The 21,004-nt window shown below is 43.7% G+C and overlaps 1 protein-coding gene across 1 annotated transcript in view; it reads left to right on the top strand.

Moving 5' to 3' along the window:
- Window positions 1-21,004, top strand: part of LRMDA (leucine rich melanocyte differentiation associated) — a 1,009,412-nt gene that overhangs the window by 558,945 nt on the left and 429,463 nt on the right. Inside the window, 1 exon segment of the mRNA XM_081955714.1 lies at window positions 2,014-2,144. Within this exon segment, the coding sequence (XP_081811840.1) occupies window positions 2,014-2,144 (131 nt within the window).

Here is a 21,004-nt window from a genome sequence, read left to right as displayed (position 1 = left end):
CCATCACTTTGTCAAAGTTTTTAATGTTTTGCAGACAGTCGGCTAGGAATGAAAAAGAAGCGAAGAGGAGAACAAGGAGGAAATAAATCCTAGGATCTTTCCATTTAAGCCAAAGAAAGAAAGAAAGAAAAGTATTTCTTCTGCAAATAATTAATGTTGCAGTTCTTTAAATGGCAATCAATATATATCTATATACACTGCATGAGAATGTGTGGGTGTGTGTATACATGTCCTCATGTGTATATATAGTGTGATGTTATATAATAAGAGTGTTGATGAGAAGTTTCCCTTTTGTTAATCTCATCAAATCCTTAGTCCATGACCCTGGACTATGTTGGTTGGCATGGGTGGGAGAGGCACAATGTTGGTTAAAAGCTTCCTAAACAACACCCCAATCAAGAAACTGCCAAAGAAGCCAACAGCAAACAGCCCAACCAAAGAATCTCTAAGACCATCCCCACCAACACTGACTGGGCTAAGACACTATGATATAAACTGACAGCAAACTGCACTCCTTACTAGCACCGATGATGTTATCTAGTTGGGTAATAAACATCTGCAAGAAAACAAGCAAGCTCAGAGAGCATCAAAGGCCCCACAGTCCTCCTTCTCTTTGCAAACCCTTTACCACTGACGATGTTACCTAGTTGGGTCATAAATGTCTGCAAGAAACACGCAAGCTCAGGGAGCACTAAGGACCCCACAGTCATCCTCCTCTTCTTCCTTCTCCCCTCATCTCTGCTACCTTATTGGGTCATGAAACATCTGCAAGAAAACCACCAACCGCAGGGGACCCCAGAGTCTTCCTCCTCCTCCTCCTCTCTGCAAACCCTCCTCCCTTCTAGCACTCATGATGTTACCTAGTTTGTAATGAAACATCTACAAGAAAACAGCCACCCTCAGGGAGCTCCAAGGACCCTTCATTGAACCCTTAATCCACGTCCATGGATCATGTTGGTAGGGAGATGGCATGGTGTTCATTAAACACTTCCTACTTGTTTATCTATTTATTAGTCGATAACCCGGTGTTGCCAGGTATATATTTATAGGGGGAAAATGTGAAGACTCAACGTAATTTCTAATGTTGGATTTTCCCCCTTAGCAGAGCGAGCCCCCTTGTGGAGTACCATAGTATAGCCTTTATTGTCATTGTGCATCATGTATACAACAAAATTGGTTACAATGGCAACTCCACAGCCCTGTACAGTAGAAGTCAGTATGGCAATATGGCACAACAGGCTGTATCTTAACAGAACACCCCCCCCCCCCAAGGTGTCAGGGTTCCAAATAGCATCCAAAAGTAAATCAGAGTCCAAAACAAAGTATTGCTCAAAGTTCCAATTTATTAAGAGAGCCGTGTTGGCACATCTGGGAAAACCCGAATCTGAAAGCTTCCCAGTTTTGCCCACCTAGTTGAAAGTTCACGATCTTGCCCCAACACCCAAAAGTCCATCACAGGATCCAATCTTCCACTGCCATGAGGGCAGTTCCCCCCATCCTGTTCCGGTCAGGTGCAGAGGTGGAGAGACAAAGGATGACCTTGGCTTTCTAGAAAGAATTTTGTTATGGCTACATAGTATGTGACTCCTTACAATCCCCCCTCCCATTTCACCACAATAGAAAACGCATAGTAGAATAATAGAATATGTGGCAGGCCAAAGATCCCAAAGAAAAGATGGCTGCAGGCCTGACACAAGGGGTATTACAAGTGTCTTACCCCCACAGTAGTTTTCTCCAGAAAGTAAGTCATCTGTATTTCAAGTTTGGTAGAAATTGCTCAAGGTGTTCCAGAGTTATGCTGGAACACACACACACACAGAGTCATTTTTATATGTATCGATTTATTAAAATTATTTGCCACTCTCTCTTCACAATGGCATTCAAATCCTTAGTCCATGTTCTGGGACCATGCTGGAGGGCAGGGGTGGGATATGTGCACAATGTTGATTCAAACTTTCCGCGTTGTTTAACGTCATGGAATCCTTAACCCACACCCTTGGATACATAACAGAGCTGGAGGGCTTGCTGGATCACTTGGCTGAAGTTGCACCTTCCCTGGAGTTCCTTAGTTTGCTGGGAAATTCAGCCTGTCCAAACGAGCTGGTCTGCAAAGACAAGGATGAAGGAGACTACCAGAGATACAGGTGAGTATCTTGGACTGTGCCTGTGGTTAACTGTGACTCCTCAGATGAAATGGAAAATACTTTAGGGGAACTAATGGTCTATTAAATGTTTCCAGCTATGACACAGGACTCTTTTAGATGAGAGTACAAATTAATCAGGTGGTATTCAGCCAGATTGGACGGTTCAGGTGAACCGGTAGCACTGACGATCAGCTGGCAGCACAGCCGATTCTCCCCCCTCGCTGTTTTACTTACCGTTGCTGACTTTGAAGGTAAGCAGCTGAGCTTCTAAATGCTCCACTTTCTGCGCTGTGTGCAAGTGCTTTAAAGTGCGTGCGCACGCAAAGCGCACCGAATTGGTTGTTAAACCAATCATAAACCAAGCATCCCACCACTGAAATCAACCAATGGAGCAAGATGCTCCAGTTCCAAGATCCCATATTTCAAAGAAGCTTTATTAGATCTTAAACTAGGGTGTACTTCAGGGGTAGGTTCCTGCCAGTTCTAACCTCTTCTATAGAAGAGGTTCCACAAATCTACAGTGCCGTTTAGAATCGGTTCCAGCTCCCTCCCCCTGCCTGTCTGCACATCATCAAGATGAAGAGTGAGAGGAGGAATACTGGGGGTCCACAAGTCTTAAAGCTGTCAAGTTTGAACGCCCCTGGGTTGTTTTTTTCCTAAAGGGTTGGGGGTGCAAGGGTCTTGTAACTTTGACAGCTTGACTTGCATGCTTCAAATGCCAGAGTTTCTGAGCCAACATTTTGGTTGCTAAGCAAGAGCGTTGTTAAGTGAGTTTCACCACATTTTACAAGTTGGCCACTCCCACTCGGTCACATGGCTGGCAAGCCACTCCCACCCGGTCACATGGCCGGCAAACCACTCCCACAAAGCAGGCCACACCTACAGAAGAGGTTCTAAAAAAAATTGAGACCCACCACTGGTGTACTTCCTCTACCTTCTCTCATGCATGGGGGAAACCAGTGTACCCCGTTTTCTCAAAGCTAAAGAAACAGAAAGAAGTGTGTGTGTGTGGGGGGATGTAATTTCCCACTGAAAACAGGGACTGAGTCCCATTGAGACTTGCTACACTCTCTCACTATCTGATATAAAAGTATCCAGTCCAGGGATTATCATACATTGGACTATTAAGAACAATCATATTGCATTGTGGGAAGAAATATCCATCTGGTTCAGTTCCAAACTGGGAGAAAGACACTGGAAACATGGAGGCTGATTGGAAAGATGGTTTATGGATGAAGCAGAGCCACATGGGTTTGTGATTCTGGGCAGCTGACAAAATGGAGTTGAGAGTAAGGTAAAGGTTCCCCTCGCACATATATGCTAGTCATTCCCATCTGTCCGAAGACGTCTCCGTGGTCATGTGGCTGTCATGACTAAACGCCAAAGGCACACAGAACGCTGTTAACTTCCCACCAAAAGTGGTCCCTATTTTTCTACTTGCATGTTTTATGTGCTTTTGAACTGCGAGGTTGGCAGAAGCTGGGACAAGTAAATGGAGCTCACTCTGTTATGCGGTGCTAGGGATTCAAATAGGTAAACTGCGAACCTTCCTGATTCACAAGCTCAGCGTCTTAGCCACTGAGCCACCATGTCCCAATGGAATTGAGAGTAGGAGGTGGGTTATATCTTACTTTGGGCTTTGCACTTGAACATCCTATTCCTGTGTAAGAACATATATTCTATTGGCTGTTGTTAGATTACTGTGGGGTCATGTAGGGGTCATGTAGGGGTCATAGCTGCCTCTATATGCAAAAGAGGAAATGTAAATCCTAGGTGTTTGTCTAAGCTAATTTTGCCAACCTTTTGTTTGTTGCTTATCTGAGTTGCTATCTTGACCGAGTCCTTCTTAATGGATTACCGAATCTGCATTTCCAAAAGCTGACTTCCTTCGTTTCTGCTTGGGGAAATTGGGGCTGAATAGACTGGCCCAATCTTTCTTAATGGGCTATTAAGAAAAACTGAGTATGGTTTCTGCCCTAAAAAACCAATCATGTTTCTCCATTAGGGAAATATAATATTCTGCCTTTTTCAATATTTCCCAAAATATCGTGGGAGGGGGGGTGTTTGCTGGCTTTCTACAGCATCACACACTAAGTTGCTTCTGGGTTGAAAAGATTAGACGGTGACATCACCATTGCCCCGGGGATGCCCATGAAAGCGTGCCCTTTCATGTCTCCGGAAGGAGCTGGAGCGAAGGATGGGAGCTCACCCCAGCCCACAGCAGCACTCAGGTCTTGAACATGAATTTGCTAACCTTCAACCCAGGGTCCTAACCACGCGAGCCACCGTGGTCCTATAGCACAATTATATACAACATACAGAGAGGTGACTCACGGAATGCAATCTGATGATAAGTTCCCGTATGCAGATTTCGTTAACATCCCCTCCATTGTATGAATTGTTTGCTACCATACAGTACCTATGAGCCACAGTGGTGCAGTGGTTAGAGTGCAGTACTGCAGGCTACTTCTGCTGACTGCCGGCTGCCTGCAATTCAGAGGTGGGTTGCTGCCGACATTACCGCCGGTTTGCTGCGCTTTGCTGCGCACATGTGCGCAGTTGCCTATAAATTGTTCTGTGAATGTGCAGAACATTAAAAAGGACTATCCACTACCGGTTCGCCTTGAAGCAGTGCGAACCGGTAGAAACCCTCCTCTGCTGCAATCTCACCAGGCTCAAGGTTGATTCAGCCTTCCATCCTTCCAAGGTGGGTAAAATGAGGACCCATATTGTTGGGGGTGATAGGCTGACTCCATAAACTGCCGTAAACGGCTATAAAACACTGTAAAGTGGTATATAAGTCTAAGTGCTATTGCATTCCACCAGCTTTTCTTTGAGCCAAGATTTTGCAAATCCTATCCTCCTGATAATAGATCCCTACCAAGACAGTCATTCATTACAAACCACTGACTCAGCAAAGTTCTCTTGGAAACAGCAGCACCACCCCAAACTCTCAACAGCCTCGTGCATTTCCATAAATTATCACACAGGCAGCACCAAGCATCAGCAATTAGACTTTCAGGTTCCAGCCTTTTCTTTAAAATTGACAGCAAAATAGATGCGCGCATGATTTCATATTAGCATTCAAGGAAACAAGCAGAAAGAAAAAAGGGCCTGGAATATGCAATGGAGCTCCCCAAAATTGGGAATGAATTGTTTCAAGAGCCCTCTTCCCATTTGTAATCGTTAAGCCAACCTAGCTATGTTTCTCTCCAGCCCTGTTTGGTATAATTGGCTGCCAGTGTTAAAGAACCATCAGAACTGCTTTAAGACAGGAATTATTACTGCACTTTCACAGAAAACCATACATGCTGTGCATAATTTGTACTTCTTCAGTTGTCTTAAGGTGATACGGTCTATGGATATGTGGGGTACGTGAGCTCTTTTAGACATAATAGCAATATCAGGACAAAACAGTTCGGAATTTTATGCCTGTTGAATTTGCATGCTTCGTTGTGCCTGTGGGGGAGGCTGTATTGTAGACGTTAATTACTTTCTATTTTCCCATCACAGTTTCAGCTTTTTAAAGTACTGGTCAAGGCTAAGCCTATTTTCTTGCCTGAAATATTAAATTATTCTTTAGCGAATAGCCCAGTTTCCAATTCTCACATGTGTTTACATTTTAACAGCATGCTTTCAGTGCTTTCTTCGGTCCACCAAAACCAGAGTCTTAAACTATCTTCAAGAAAGCATGGTTGGATGAGAGGTGGTATACGGCTGATTCTGCCCAGTTCTGGTGAACTGCTAGTGGAAATTTTGAGGAGATCGGAGAACCGGCAAATACCACCTCTGGGTGGCCCCAGAGTGGGGAGGGAATGGAGATTTTGCAATATCCTTCCCCCAGGAGTGGGGAGGGAATGGGGATTTTGCAGTATCCTTCCCCCTGGCATGGGGAGGGAATGGGGATTTTGCAGTATCCTTCCCCTGGAGTGGGGAGGGAATGGAGACTTTGTAGTATCCTTCCCCTGGAGTGGGGAGGGAATGGGGATTTTGCAGTATCCTTCCCCTGGAGTGGGGAGGGAATGGGGATTTTGCAGTAACCTTCCCCCTGGAGTGGGGAGGGAATGGAGATTTTGCAGTATCCTTCCCCTGCCACCCACACCAAGCCACACCACCCCCACAGAAGTGGTAGTAAAAAAAATTGAATCCCAGTACTGGGTTGGACCCAACGGCAGTGCCAATTGTTGTCTTGTTTTCAGGTTTGTCTTTTTTGGATAAGGTTGTTGAGAAGCTGTTGTGCTATCGGAGGAAGCAGATTACGTGCATCCCCCTTTTCAATATGGGGTCATATTTAATAGTGCTGAGATGGCATTGATGAGGCTAGTGTGTGATCTCTGGTGGGACCAGGATGGAGAGTCCCTTTGGTCTCTTGGTGACCTCCTGTATCACTGATGGTGAACCTTTTTGGCACCAAGTGCTCAAGCTGGAATGTGCGTGCATGTATGCACATGCGCCAGAGCGCCAGAAACCCAAAGACCAGATGGCTGGTGCACGCATGCCTGTTGGCTGTTTTTGCCTGTTTTTCAGGCTGTTTTCAGATCATTTTTCCATCAAAAATGGGCCAAAAAATGGCCTGAAAAGGGCTTGGAAAATGGCCTGAAAACAGCCTGAAAGACAGCTGGAAAACTGCCCAGAAAATGTCCCAAAAAGGTCCCGAAAAACAGCCTGAAAACAGCCTGAAAAACGGCCTGTTTTTTGGCCATTTTTCCAGCTGCTTTAAGGCCTTTTTCCGGCACCTGTGAAGAGCAGCTGGCATGCCAGAAACCAGAAGAAAAGCTGGCAAAGTTGCACATGCCCACATAGAGGGCTCTATGTGCCACCTCTGCCACATGTGCCATAGGTTCGCCATCACAGTCCTATATCATCAGACATAGCATTCTTTTGAACCTGCTCAGGTGGTTAGGATATGGGATGCATGGTACTGTAGAGGTTTACTTTCACCCAGGGTGAGTTCCCTTCAGTCTTTCTGGAGTGGGAAAAAGGTCTAGATCTAAGCCCCTCCTTTCAAATTCTCATAGGGTTCTCCCTCTTCCTTCTTTTCATTCCTACTTCAGATCTCAACCCCTGGCTCACCAGGAGATGCCATCAGTGTCCTTTCTCACTGCTTGGAGGTTGCAGCGACCTAGATAGTTTTTTTCTTTAATTGTTAATTTTGATTCATTGTTCACCCCCTGATAATGTATGTCTAGGGACAGCCATATAAATTGGATGGAGAGATGAAAGAGAAAAATGCCACTTTTCATATTACATTTGGCTTAAACATTTACCCAACGACTTGCCTGGATCTCTGACTTGTCTGCTATTTGGAAATAATATCAATATAAACTAAATGACAAGATACCTATGTGGGGGGTGCCCAGACACGCAATAGAGAATATAAGTATAGAACAAAAACAAGAAGTGACTACATATAGATAACTTCTCAGTATGGATAGAGGTGTGCTGCAGTTGAAATCTTTGGATGTATTAAGAGACGAAAGGATAATTCAAACATGGTTCCAGTATGGACAGCTGCAGGCTAGATGGCAAAAAGATCAGAAAATTGGTATTATTCAAAATGAGGATAACTTGGTAAAGCAAATTAGGGACCAGGGTCCAATGCACATAAAAAGGTTGTATAAGGTATTGATAGAAATAGATTCCGAAACAGAGTTAGTCAAAGATTGCATGATAAAGTGGGCACAAAACTTTGAGGAACCAATAATGATGGAAACATGGGAAAAGATCTGGGTAAAAAATGTAAAATTCACACAAGCTCAGAATTGGAAATATTTGAAACAAAGAGAAGTCTTCAGAGATAGCTTAGCTGGAATCTGAATCCTTTTAAACGGCTGTTCTAAGACATTTCACTTCTCATCCAAGAAGCTTCTTAGCTCTCCAGCTCCTTTTTTCAGCTCTGAAGAAGCTTCTTGGATAAGAAGCAAAACGTCTTCAAAGAAAAACAAGAAAGTCCAGTTGTCTCTTGGAAAAAAAAAGCACCTTTGGGACAATCATGACCTGGATGTCTTAGTATCTCCACAGAAATTAAGACTGGAGGGTGCGGTATAGAAGGTGGGCCTGTAAAAGAGGACACATTTCTTCTAAAACTTCAAAGAATATAAGAGAGTGGAGAGAAGAAAGAAAGAAGAAAGAAAGAAAGAAAGAAAGAAAGAAAGAAAGAAAGAAAGAAAGCAAAGAAAGAAAAGAAAGAAAGAAAAGAAAGGAAGAAGAAGGGAAGAATCAGGACACAGTTTTATGAATAACTGTTTCTATAGCAGCAGAGCCTGGGCTGGAGTCAAGAGAGTATATAGTCTAGAGTCCTTATGTTCCCACAAATGTTCTAAGTCCAACCTCTCTGGAATTCCATTGGCCCTTATCGGGTGCCAGTTCAGGGTTGAACTAGTTGACTACCCTGAAATGTATAAAGGTAAAGGTTCCCCCGCTCATGCATACAAGTCATTTCCAATCTAGGGGGTGGCATTCATCTCCATTTCTAAGCCGAAGAGCTAGCACTGTCCAAAGACGTCTCTGTGGTCATGTGGCCGGCATGACTAAATGCCAAAGGTGCACAGAATGCTGTTACCTTCCCACCAAAGGCGGTCCCTATTTTTCTACTTATATTTTTAATTTTCGCTTTTGAACTGCTAGGTTGGCAGAAGCTGGGACAAGTAATGGGAGCTCACTCTGTTACGCAATGCTAGGGATTCAAACTGCTGAACTGCCGACTTTCTGATCGACAAGCTCAGCATCTTGCCACTGAGCCACCGCATCCCACACTGATCTGTATAGGCACAAGCAAAAAATTGACAACTGGAGTTTAACCCTGATTTTTCATGCCTGACAGTTTCTGACTACATTCAGTGTGATGATCAGCAATGATATATAGCTTTGGGGTGGATTGTCAAATGGCATAGGACTATTCTAGAACAGGGGTCCCCAACCCCCAGTACATGGACCTGAGTGTCGGCATGCCAGAAACTGGGCTGTGTAAACAAGCAAAGCCGCATCTGTGGGATGCAGGCAGCATGCAAAATGACGGTCTGCAGATAAACCTCTCTCTCCATGGAACCAGTCCCTAGTACCCAAAAGGTTGGGGGGGGGGCACTGTTCTAGAATTTGGTATACTTTGTTAGATCTCTCAAAGGAGCAGGGATAACACAATAACATAATTGTAATAAACTGTTCTGACCCAGGCTTCCCAAGAGCACGAAGCAAACTCCTTGTCCCGACAAAAATCCCTTTTATTAATTTGCTGTGAATTCTGCTCATTCACATCCAGCCAAGTCTTTCAAGGGAGGATTTACAGTCACAGACCTTATCTGGCTTGGAGAGCTGCCAGGCCGATATCTACAAGGAGTCTCGGAAAATCACGAACCAATTAAGTGAACTAATTGTCTCTTGTAAACTCCACTCCCCTTTCGCTCCTCTTTTATTTCCTCTGTGAGGGGCCATTCATCGTCCACTGTGGCCTTACTCCCAAGTCAGCCCCTGTCCTTTAGCTGTTCCCTTCTCCTGGCAACTTTGTGCATGCGCACACCGGGAACAGGCTCCAGCTGTTTGTCTGCCTCACCGATGTCTGCCTCCGAAGGCACAGGACCTAGTTACTTGTGGGATCGCATCCTACCCCATACATCCCTGCGGCCAATTCGCTCTCACAGAGAGGGACTCCTCCGGGTGCCGTCCACTAAGCAATGCCAGCGGGCGGCGCCCAGGAGTAGGGCCTTCTCTGTGATGGGCCCAGCCCTCTGGAATGACCTCCCCTCAGATATTAGGACCACTACCGACCTCCGCGCTTTCCGTATGAAACTCAAGACCCACCTGTTCCAACTAGCCGGCCTGGCTCAACTATAGTATTACCTTCTAATCCTCCTGGCAGTTATCTTAAACCATAGGGTAGTTTTTAATGTTGTATTATATTTTACCATTACTGGATTAATTTTACCACTATTGGATTGATTTTAATGAATTGGTTTTATGAGTCCTAATGCCTCCTCTATATAAATGTAACTGTATATACATTATGCAATGTCTATGTAATTATATATGTTTTTAACTTCCGATTGTACACCGCCCCGAGTCCCTTTGGGGAGAGGGAGCGGTTTAGAAATGCAATAAATATAAATCTAAATCTAATCTCGAAGGCAGCTGAAAAATGTCAGACGGCCTTGGCCCGATCTCGTGCCATAGGTTCGCCATCATGGGCATAGGGTCTCCTGATTGTGCAGGGGGTTGGACTAGAAAGCCTCCAAGGTCCCTTCCAACTCTGTTATTCTGTTGTACTAAATCTGTTTCCTGAATTGGCCTTTGGACCAGATTTGGGATCATTGCCCATCTGTGGTATCAACTAGCATAAAGGAAATAAATACTACTACTGGCATATCACACGTATATTCTGAGACGCTGCATCCAAAAAGGTAATTATATTATTTCGTAGTATAAGATGTATGATCTGTATCATAATGTCTTCAACGAGTGATACAGTTCAAATCTGGAAAGGGAAACACTGTTGTTTCATTTATGCTCAGCACATGAGCTATAATGACTATTCCTCATTCAGGGTTTCCGATATTTTTTTTTTAAAAATGCATTTAAAACTATAATCTAGAGATGCCAAATTTCTGCATTTGGGCTAAATATCTCCCGCCACCTTAACTTTAAAAACTGCAAAGCACCAAAATCCAAAATTATGGTTTCGTCGTGTAATTTATGAGATATGTTCACTGCAGAATTCCTTTAAAATGAATGATATCTTTGTAGTTTACTGTTTTTCATTTTAAGGACATTTTTTTGACAATGCCTAGCCTATTAATCATTTAAGCAAAAGGAACTTCTTAAAGGAGCTGTTCAGAGGCAATGGCTCCATGGTTCATTTAATGCTGTCTAGGAAAAAAAAAACACCAAATCCAACCCTCGTTGAGTGACATTCTCTGCAGTTATGTGATGTAATATTTATAATATGTCACACAGCCATACATCAAAACAAACATGTCTGTTATTGCATTTGTTAGCAAAATGTTGATTGTTGAAAAGAAAAAGAGGGTCAGGGTAAGAATTAGTGCATTATTTATGGCAGGTCATTATATGAAAACTTGGAAAACTAACCATTTGGGGTTGTGGAGAATATTGTTTCCCTTGGCCTAAACTTTTCCGGGTTATTTTAAATTAATTTGATTGTGATTTGTACCGTATCAGATTCCGCGGAAAACCCAAGTTAATGTCTCTGTTGCTTTTTGCTTTTTCTCTGTGTTAGAATTTCTTGTTTTCCTTGCAAACGAAAACAAGTATTAAGCAAAATGCATCATTGCAAACACTATCAAATTTGTCAAGGCACCATGACTAGGGGCTAGTATTTAATAAGCAACATATAAAAAGCAATGATCAAAGATTAAATAAATAAAACAGAGCTAAAATTCAACATCGATCTGACTGAGGGGCAGACAAATATCAAATCATATATTTTTAATGTCATATCAAATGTTTTCCATCCACAAAGAAATAAAAACAGAGGGATGTGTTTCTTTTGCTGCCCCCTCTCCACTTTGCAAAATCTGAAGACTTTGACACCAATGAATATTTATAAATCCATCTGTAACTATTTATCATAAGTTGCTGGGTTATGATGCTCCTTAATGTATGAATGCAGTGGTGGGATTCGGGAGAACCAGTTGTTAACTTTCTAAGCAGTTCAGAAAACCGGATGTTGGAAGAAATCTCCTTTTGTTTCTTTTCCACTTTACAGGACTAATCCTGTAAGGAAGGCAGGAAGGAAACATTCTGGTGTTGTTTCTAGCCTAATCTTTATTTCTCTGCTTACAGAAACTGCCTCTCTGGTTAACCCTTAGTACATTGTAACAGCTAAGGTGCCCATCGACCTGAGTGACGTTGAGTTGGCCACGCCCACCTATTCACATGACCACTGAGCCACACCTACCCAGATGTTCATTAGGGCAGAGAACCGGTTGTTAAATTATTTGAATCCCACCACTGCATGAATGTATCCTAAATGACCCATTCTGAAGTCTATGCTGATTTTTGTTCAATCCACTCTAGGTGCACTTTTTATATGATGTATGCCTAAAAGCAGAATAATATGAAATAAAAATAAAATAAAGAGTTCTACCTAGGGCCGTGATGGCAAACCTATGATACATGTTCCACAGGTGACTTGCGGAGCCACTTCTGAGGGCACGCGAGGCGTTGCCCTGTCAGCTCTAGTGTGTATGCGCGTGCTGGCCAGCTGATTTTTGGGCTTGATTTTTGGCCCTTTTTTGCCCTCTGGAGGCTTTTCTGAAGCCTCCAGAGGGCAAAAAACCACCCAATGCTCAAACTGGAAGTTGGGAACGGACTTCTGGTTTGTGCGTTGGGCCATTTTTCGCCCTCCGGAGGCTTCAGGAAAATGTGCTTTTGGCACTCGAAGTGAAAAAGGTTTGCCCTCACTGACCTAAGGGAAAACAGGAACTGTATTCAAGAAATAGCAATACTGCCTGACTTAGCAAAATAAGGAGCAGGAACGGAAATATTTGGAGCAGAAGGATAAGCAACAGTCCGATTGTGTAATGAGCAAAGAATCAAATATACTTATTTATGCAGTATTCAATCCCTGTTAGAGTGCCACTTCCTTGATTGCACTGTTTAGCCATGAAAAATAATAATAACTACACACATTTTCCATGTCATGTTTTGACATGAGATTGATCCCTAGTGATCAGATGATGTCAGAGGGTATCTAGGAAACAGGAACATTTATCTCAATGACCTCCTAGAAGGGGGGAAATGTTCCAAAGCATTGAATGAGGAAGAAAGACAGACTCATCCTAGTGGTATCCAAAGACTGAGATTTTGCTCCTGAGAATGTGCAGGAGTCTGAAAAATAGTGAGCAAAGAGGTGAGGAAGAAAGTGGAAGAGAAAGATAGATTTTGCTGGAGTAGAACAAAGGACCCTATACCATTTCAGACAAATGGTTGTCCAGTCTCTTCTTAAAAGCTTCCAGTGAGGGAGTGCCCACAACTTCTGCTGGCAAGCTGTTCCACCAGTTAATTGTTCTCACGGTTAGGAAGTTTCTCCTTAATTTCAAGTTGTTTCTCCTTGATTAATTTCAGCTGGCTTTGTGCCTAAGGTGGGACTAGATCCATGATGGCAAACCTATGGCACACATGCCACAGGTGGCATGCGGAGCCATGTCTTAGGGCACGTGAGGCATTGCCCTGTCAGCTCCAGCACACATCCATGCGCTCGGCCAACACGCAAACAGGAAATCGGAAAAAGGGCCATTTCTGGCCTCTGGGGGGGCTCAGGGGGGGGTGAGGCCATTTTTGTCCTCCCCAGGCACCGAGAAAGCCTCTGGAGCCTGGCGAAAAATGGGTCCACCGTGCCATCGTGCGCCAAAAGCAGGGGAGGGCAGGGGGGTTGCACATATACGTGCAGGGGTGGGGTTGGGCATGCATGCACAGGGGATTGCGCACATGCACGGGGGGAGGGCAGATAGAATTATGGATGTGGGCATGTGCATGCTTCCCCCCCCCCCCGCGTTCTCCCCGCTTTTGGCACATGATGGCAGAAAGGTTAGCTATCACTGGACTAGATGTTGGGCAGCAGAGCCTCCTGTTCCAGAAATGGGTGGCATTTGGTACCACAAAACATAACGATGCAAAAAGATTTCCTGGCACAGTCTTCACCTCCTCTTCAAATACGCCTCAAAGATGGCATAATTTTTTTTTCAGTGGCAGGTAGCCTTCCACAACTAAATTGTTCACCATTCTGAAATCTAGACATGACAGCCTCCACTCGTACATTGTGTGCAGGTGTTCAGAGAGGCCTATGTTGGAAGAAATGTCCATCTGGGTTCAGTTCCAAATGGGAAGAAAGACACTGGAAACAAGGAGACTGCTTGGAAAGATGGTTTTTAATGGTGGACAGAATCACCTGCCTTGAAGATGTTGGGTGAAAAGAAAAGAAAAAGGGAAGAGATGCTGAGAGTCTCTGAGTTTTATGCCCTCTCTAGGATTTTGAATCCGAGCTTGTATTTTGATTGGTTGCCAGACTCCCAGGGGGCCACGCAGGGGCAACTCTGTGGGCTGTCCTGAATCCCAGGCTTGGTTGAACCTTGCTGGGTGATGTAATCTTCCCAGGTGCTGTGTGATGAGATGGGTAGAGGGCTAATCCTATCATGTCCTGAAGGCCATGTCTTAATCCCATCACCCTGGAGTTGAAGGGGGGAAGGGAGCTACAGGAAGCTGCTTTGTCTTTAAAACATTTCTTCTTTTCTCATCCAGGGAAATATAATATTCTCCCTTTTTAATATTTCCTGGAATATTTCATTCTTCTAGGAGAGGGGTGGATGCTAACTTCCTACCCCTATAGGCCCAGAGACCCCAAAACAGGTTAGAAATCCCCAGGAACGGAAGCAATGTTGTAGAGTTGGTAACCATGGAAAACTTTAACCGGCGCAGCCTACTAAGCCCCTCGCTTTCTGCCTAAAATGATAAATGTCTGTTAGTAACATTTTGCCTCCCTCCTGTGACCCCCCTCCCCTGTGAAATGAAACTTCCTGAATTGACTGAGCTCTATGCATTGCCAATTTTCTAAGGACATTATGGACTGGGAGGGAGGTTTCTCAGGCAGAGATAAATTGGCCTTGAAAGACCTGCTCGGATATGTGGTTCTCTCCCCCCCCCCCCTCTCCAGAACACACTGCCTTTCTCTCACCAGGGCAGATAATAACCTCCTTTGACAAATCTGTGTAAAGGAGAAAAAAAAAAGGAGAAGAAGGAGGAGGAGGAGGAGGAAAAAAAGAGAGGTGTTGGTAGCTTTCCTAGTCTTCAGGAACGCTGAAGGGAGTCCAGAGCTGACATGAAATGTTCTATACATCAAATGTAAAAATCGAGATGGATCCTTTTTCATTAAGCAGCGGTCCCTTAACTAGCAATTTTCTAAGTCGAAAGCCGCATGCAGTATGTCATGCAATTTTATAGATCCCTGTGCCTGCCATAAAATGTTTTATGATAGCTTCATTCCCACGTTATTAGTGGCTGTCTGGTTCTGAGAGCACAGCCATTTGATAATAGTTTAAAGCACCCCAAATTACTTACCTGCGAGGCCACATTCCAGAGCTGTGTGTTTGTTGACAGTTTGAATAAGTTTAGTGTCCTTGCGTGATTCTTTGCCTTCAAATAAACCTGTTGGAATCCTCAATAGCTCCTTGGCAGCTGACAGGGGACTGTCATTGGGTTTAACCCTTGGGAGGGGTAGGTTATCTTGGGGAGTTAACCTTTTTGCATTGTTAACTGGAGTGCTTTATGCACAGGCAACTGTTGTGATAACCTCAGTAACCGAAGCCATACATCACAGTAAAGCAATCTGGAGTGACAAATAACTCTGGATAAAAATTTACAAGGCTTGAATGTATATTGTTCTTGGGTGGTTCTTGAGGCTTTTCTGCCCTTTCCCATCGTTTTCATAGGAATTAGGGTTGTGTTTAGACTACAATTTTGTCTTCAAATGGAGATACGCTTGTTTATTTTATTTAATACCAATGCTCCGTTTTATAGTGGAAGAACGTGAATAGAATCATTGGTAAACCTATATCCTACTTTTGGATCTAATCTTCCACATAGAATCTGTAACCCATTCGATGTGAAAAATGCACTTAAAGAGTTGATTTTAGATGCAACCTTCCTGACTTCAGAAACAGTGGGAAAATGTTATGTTTATAGTGGTGGGATTCAAAATTTGTTACAACTGGTTATGTGGGCATGGCTTGGTGGGCGTGGCAGGGGAAGGATACTGCAAAATCTCCATTCTCTCCCTACTCCAGGGGAAGGATACTGAAAAAATCCTCATTTCCTCCCTATCAGCTGGGATTCTGGAGGCAGAGAATAGATGAGGGTGGAGCCAGTCAGAGGTGGTATTAACCAGTTCTTCTAACCACTCAAAATTTCAGCTACTGATTCCCCAGAATTGGTCAGAACATGCTGAATACCACCTTTGCATCTTTACATATCCCATTGACCGTTTCTCCAACCTTCTCCAAACTATATTGACTTAAGCATGGAGCTTGTGGTTTGATCCTGGTTAGTCCTGTATCCATACATAGTAAATGTGAGAAGGAAGAAATTAGGGAGAGGTTGTTGTTTTCGTTTTTCATTCCCTGCTGCATAAATCAAAATGTATGTGTCAGTGATGCATTTACAGCAGTCCTGATCCTTACAACATTCATTTGTTCTTTGTTGTTATTTTGCTTTTCTCCAACTTCTTATCTCCCTTTTTTTCTTCTCCCTCTTTTCTTCATTTCTCTTTCCTTTCTCTCTTTCTCTTTTCAAACTCTCTCTTCCAAGAAGAGTTACAGGAATTTGGGTAGGGCCAGTTTAGAGAAAAGAAAGACTAGGAGGGACATGATATCAGTGTTCTAGTATTTGAGGGGCTGCCACAAAGAATAGGAAGTCAACCAATTCTCCAAAGCACCAGAAGGCAAGACAAGAAACAATAGATGGAAACAAATCAAGGACAGAAGCAATCTGGAATTAAGGAGGAACTTCCTAACAGTGGGAACAATTAACCAGTGGAGCAGCTTGCCTTCAGAAGTTGTGGCTGCTCCATCAATGGATGCTTTGAAGAAGAGACTCGGCAGCCACCCTTCTGTAATAGTATAGGGTCTCCTGCTTGAGCAGGGGGCGGGGGCTGGACTTGAAGATTTCTACATTCCAGATCTATTCTGCTTGCTTGCTTGCTTGCTTGCTTGAGTGATTGAAAGCATTTGCACTGGCTCTTCCACCACTTCTGAATCCCTGGGAAATGTACCTGGAATTAATTTGGGCTTTTTGATGCCTTTCTGATTTGGAGTGGTAGTGCTGTGTGGTCTGCCAGCGGAGCTGGTGGCAGACTCAGACAGTGAGGAGGTTGGGGAGGAACATGGGCGAGTCCTGGAGTCTGGGGAAGGCTCTGATGAGGGCTCTGTGTTGGAGGCAGAGATGGGGCCAAGGCCGTCCAACAGTTATCAGCTGCCTCCGGAGTCAGAGATCAGTGGGGCGGAAGAACAGCTGGAGCCTGTTCCCGATGTGCACATGCACACAGCTGCCAGGAGAAGGGAACAGTTAACTCGGCAGTAAAGACACAGTAAAGAGGGGTGGATGGCCCCTCCGATAGGGAATAAAGAGGAGTGAAAGGGGAGTGGAGTTTGCAGGAGACAATTAGTTTGCTTAATTATTGTCAAGATTTGTTCATGCCTCCTTGCCAAGTATTTCCCTGTACAGAGTTGCGTTTGGAAGAGATCGGCCTGGCAGCTTTCCAAGTCTGATAAGGTCTGTGGTTGTAAATTCACCCTTGAAAGACTGTTTGCCGGGACTTTGCTGGATGTGAATGAGAGGAATTCACATTAGCTTAATAAAAAGGGGTTTTGTCGGGACAAGGAGTCTGCTTCATGATTTTGTGAAGCCTGGGTCAGAACAGGTAGGTGTGATACCACTCCATGTTGCTTGATCCAGAGGGTGTTGCCCAATGAACCCCTCTAAGAGGAAAAATGGGGTCCCTGTTCCTCTCCCCCCGGCAGGAGGGATTAAAGTGCCAAGAAAGGATTGGCAAGGAAAAGCAGTTGCAGATGTCAGTCGCTTCTCTGTTCCTCAAAATGACATCGTGATACAGGAGGCATCGGCACCGATGACAAGGCGGCTTTTAATGTCTGCTGCTAATTGCCTTTCATACTTCATTGTCCTCTCTTGTGTAACATCTGCCTTGCCAAGATGACTGGGAACGCTCTCCTGTCCGTCATCCATTCGCCATTCAACGCCTCACTCTTGTTTCCCGGGATGTGAGAACCGGTTGTTCTCTTTGTTTCTCTTTGGTAGACATTCTCAACCCCAGGGAAAACCTTTCTGACTTCATAGTTCTCCTGCAAAGATCCATTTTCTTTGATGGAGCCACAAAAGGTTAAAAATGTAAGTCTTTGGCCCAACGTTGGTGTAGAGATGACACGAGGCTGCCGGGATCTGTCACGGGTTTCGTGACGGCCCATTTCTCGAGGCCATCTTTCACGAGGTAATTCAGCCTCTGCCAATTAGGGTAATCCTGGATGTTTTCTGCACCTGAATATTAATCTTTTTTCGCCTTCCATTTACGGGAGTGCTTGTAGTCTTCCCAAACTTTGCTCTTGACATATTGCTTCCTTCTGTTCTGTGGATTTGAAAGAAGCCCTTGTACTCTGGGTCCTTTTTGCACAGTAACACAAGAGGAGGTATTGTCTTCCCTTGAAAGATAAGGGACATCAGAGGGAGCTGAAAGGCCATTTGGAGAAGTTAAGAGATGTGTGAGAGCATATTTCAATATCCCCACGATATCAAACAATGCTGAACAATTGTCTGGCTCAGGACACAGTTACACTTTAAAAAGAGGCCTCCCTGATGTTTTTCTGCAGGAGTGTTATTTCTACCATGGAAATGACATGGCTGAATGTTGTGATCAGGTTGCTAATGGATTTTAGCATAGGTCATAGGGAGCATATACGATTTCATGATGACCTTTTCCAATCTCCCCCATCTTAGACAAAGTAGGACTGATGGTCTTTTTTTGTGTGTGTTTGGTCTGCTTGTCAAAAGGCTAAATAATTAATTAAAGGGTGACCACTCTTCCTTCTCCCACTTGGAAGGCACCCAGTAATGAGTTTAGACAGGCTTTCAAAGGCGTCTTAGCAGTTTTTCTTGAGAAAAGTTGAGTTGTTCCATTCCTGCCCAGTTCCTACTCTTATTTATTGAGTTCAGGCATATAAAAACGAACCTATGAAATGATCACCCTTTATATATGTCAGCCCCTGGATAGGTGAGGCAGCCAGCTCTAGATGCCTGTGAATCAGGCGGATTTCTGGAACGATGGCCTGTATAAATTTGGCGTTTGTGAGGAACATTATCAATCACCTTTCTGTTTCCTGCCAGGAATGGATCTGGCATTTCCTCTCCCAGTCTCCAGTAAGTCTGTTTCATATCTCAGTGCTTGGCTGTAAATAGCAACTACTTGAGATGAGTTGATATTATCACCTTTCGGGGGCCGAGGTTTTTTTTTTTTAAATGTTGATTTATGCCAGGACGTGCTGCCATGTTCTGTCTGCTTTATTGTGAATAAAACAACATGTATGGGTCAATGCGTTGAGCTTCCAGTTCTTGAGGGAAACTTTAGAGGAAACTGAAGAAGGATCTAAAATGCAAATGTCAACTAAGTGTGTTCCTCAGACGAAAGATTCTGTGCACTTCTCTAGTAGTGCAAATCTTAAATCATCAAGAAAGATCACCAATCTTATTAAAACGTTTTCTCTTGCCTCAGATGTTTTATTGAAGCTTTGATTTCTAATGGAATAATAGAGTTGGAAGGGACCTTGAAGGTTTTCTAGTCCAACCCTCTGGTCAAGCAGAAGATCTTATACCATTTCAGACAAATGGTTGTCCAGTTTCCTTTTTAAAAGCCTCCAGTGAAATTTGGACTCAAGTTGAAGTTAGAATAGAATAGAATAGAATATGTATTAGGAATAGAATAGAATATGTATTAGGAATAGAATATGGATTAGGAATAGAATAGAATATGGATTAAGAATAGAATAGAATAGAATAGAATATGGAATAAGAATAGAATATAATAGAATAACAGAGTTGGAAGGGACCTTGGAGGTCTTCTAGTCCAACCCCCTACCCAGGCAGGAAACCCAACACCAGACAAATGGTTATCCAACATCTTCTTAAAAACTTCCAGTGTGGGACCATTCACATTTTCTTGAAGGCAAGTCATTCCACTGTTTAGTTGTTCCCACTGTCAGGAAATTTCTCTTTTGTTCTAGGTTGGTTCTCTCCTTGATTAGTTTCCATCCATTGCTTATAGTCCTGCCCTCTGGTGCTTTGGAGAATAGGTTGACACCCTCCCCCTTCTTTGTGGCATCCCCTCAACTATTGCAACATTGCTATCATGTCACTCTTATGCATTCAACAAAACATGCCTCTCTGGTAATGTCACCTAGTTTGGGTAATGAAACATCTGTAAGAAAACAACCAAGCTCAGAGAGCACCAAGTGTCAGGCGTGCCTCCCTCAATAACCAAGAAAGAAAACTCCTAACTCCATTGTTCATGGAATTAAAATACTTTTACTGGTTATGAAAAAATAGCTGCAAAAGTAAAGCAAGATCTGAGCCAGGAAAGCACAAACAAATAGATATCAAATGATAACCTAGCCCCCTCCCTCCAACGACCCCACCCCAGTGTCCAATCTGCAACTCCCTTAGGTGTCATGTGGGGTGCATCTCCAAAAGGCATTATCAGGTTGGTATGCATGATGGTTGGCGTTGAACAAGTCCAAACAACGGCCACCAGCATGCACAGAAGATGGTGGGAAGAAACCTCCCTTTTCCATTCACTCCTGTACCATTTATTCCCATCCCAAACATCATGCCTCCACACTTCCCGTTTCTTATTGCACCCGATAGTAAGTAAGTGAAGCAGAGGCTGACACCAAGGATCCCTTATTTAGCTTCACTCTATTTTTTGTCTCTTAAGGTTCTGCCATAGCTTTATTTTTGGGAGAAAATAAGGCAAATGTATTAGGCGAGCATGAACTTGTGAGCATTCCAGTGTTGAGCTGTGACTGTCTTTCCAACATTGCTGCATGTTGGTCTCATCCAGTAGCTGCAGGCATATGTCTGGCTTTTGCAACTCTAAAGTAGACCGGAAAAAGACTACAAAAATCAGGACGGTTGCAAACAGAAGCCAAATCAAAAGGCCTGGTCCAGTCATGTCCCTGAAAACCGCAGCATACAAAATGACCAGTGTGCTTTGTTCTGCTTTGGGAAATTATTCTGAAGTTGAAATGTTTTGCACATTCAGATAACAGATTAACAGAGTTGAAAGGACCTTA

Source organism: Natrix helvetica (assembly GCF_964273705.1).
Source record: "Natrix helvetica genome assembly, chromosome: 5".
Taxonomy (NCBI): Eukaryota; Metazoa; Chordata; class Lepidosauria; order Squamata; family Natricidae; genus Natrix; species Natrix helvetica.
Note: the sequence above shows the minus strand (reverse complement) of the source record. Positions and strands in the feature narration are given on the sequence as shown.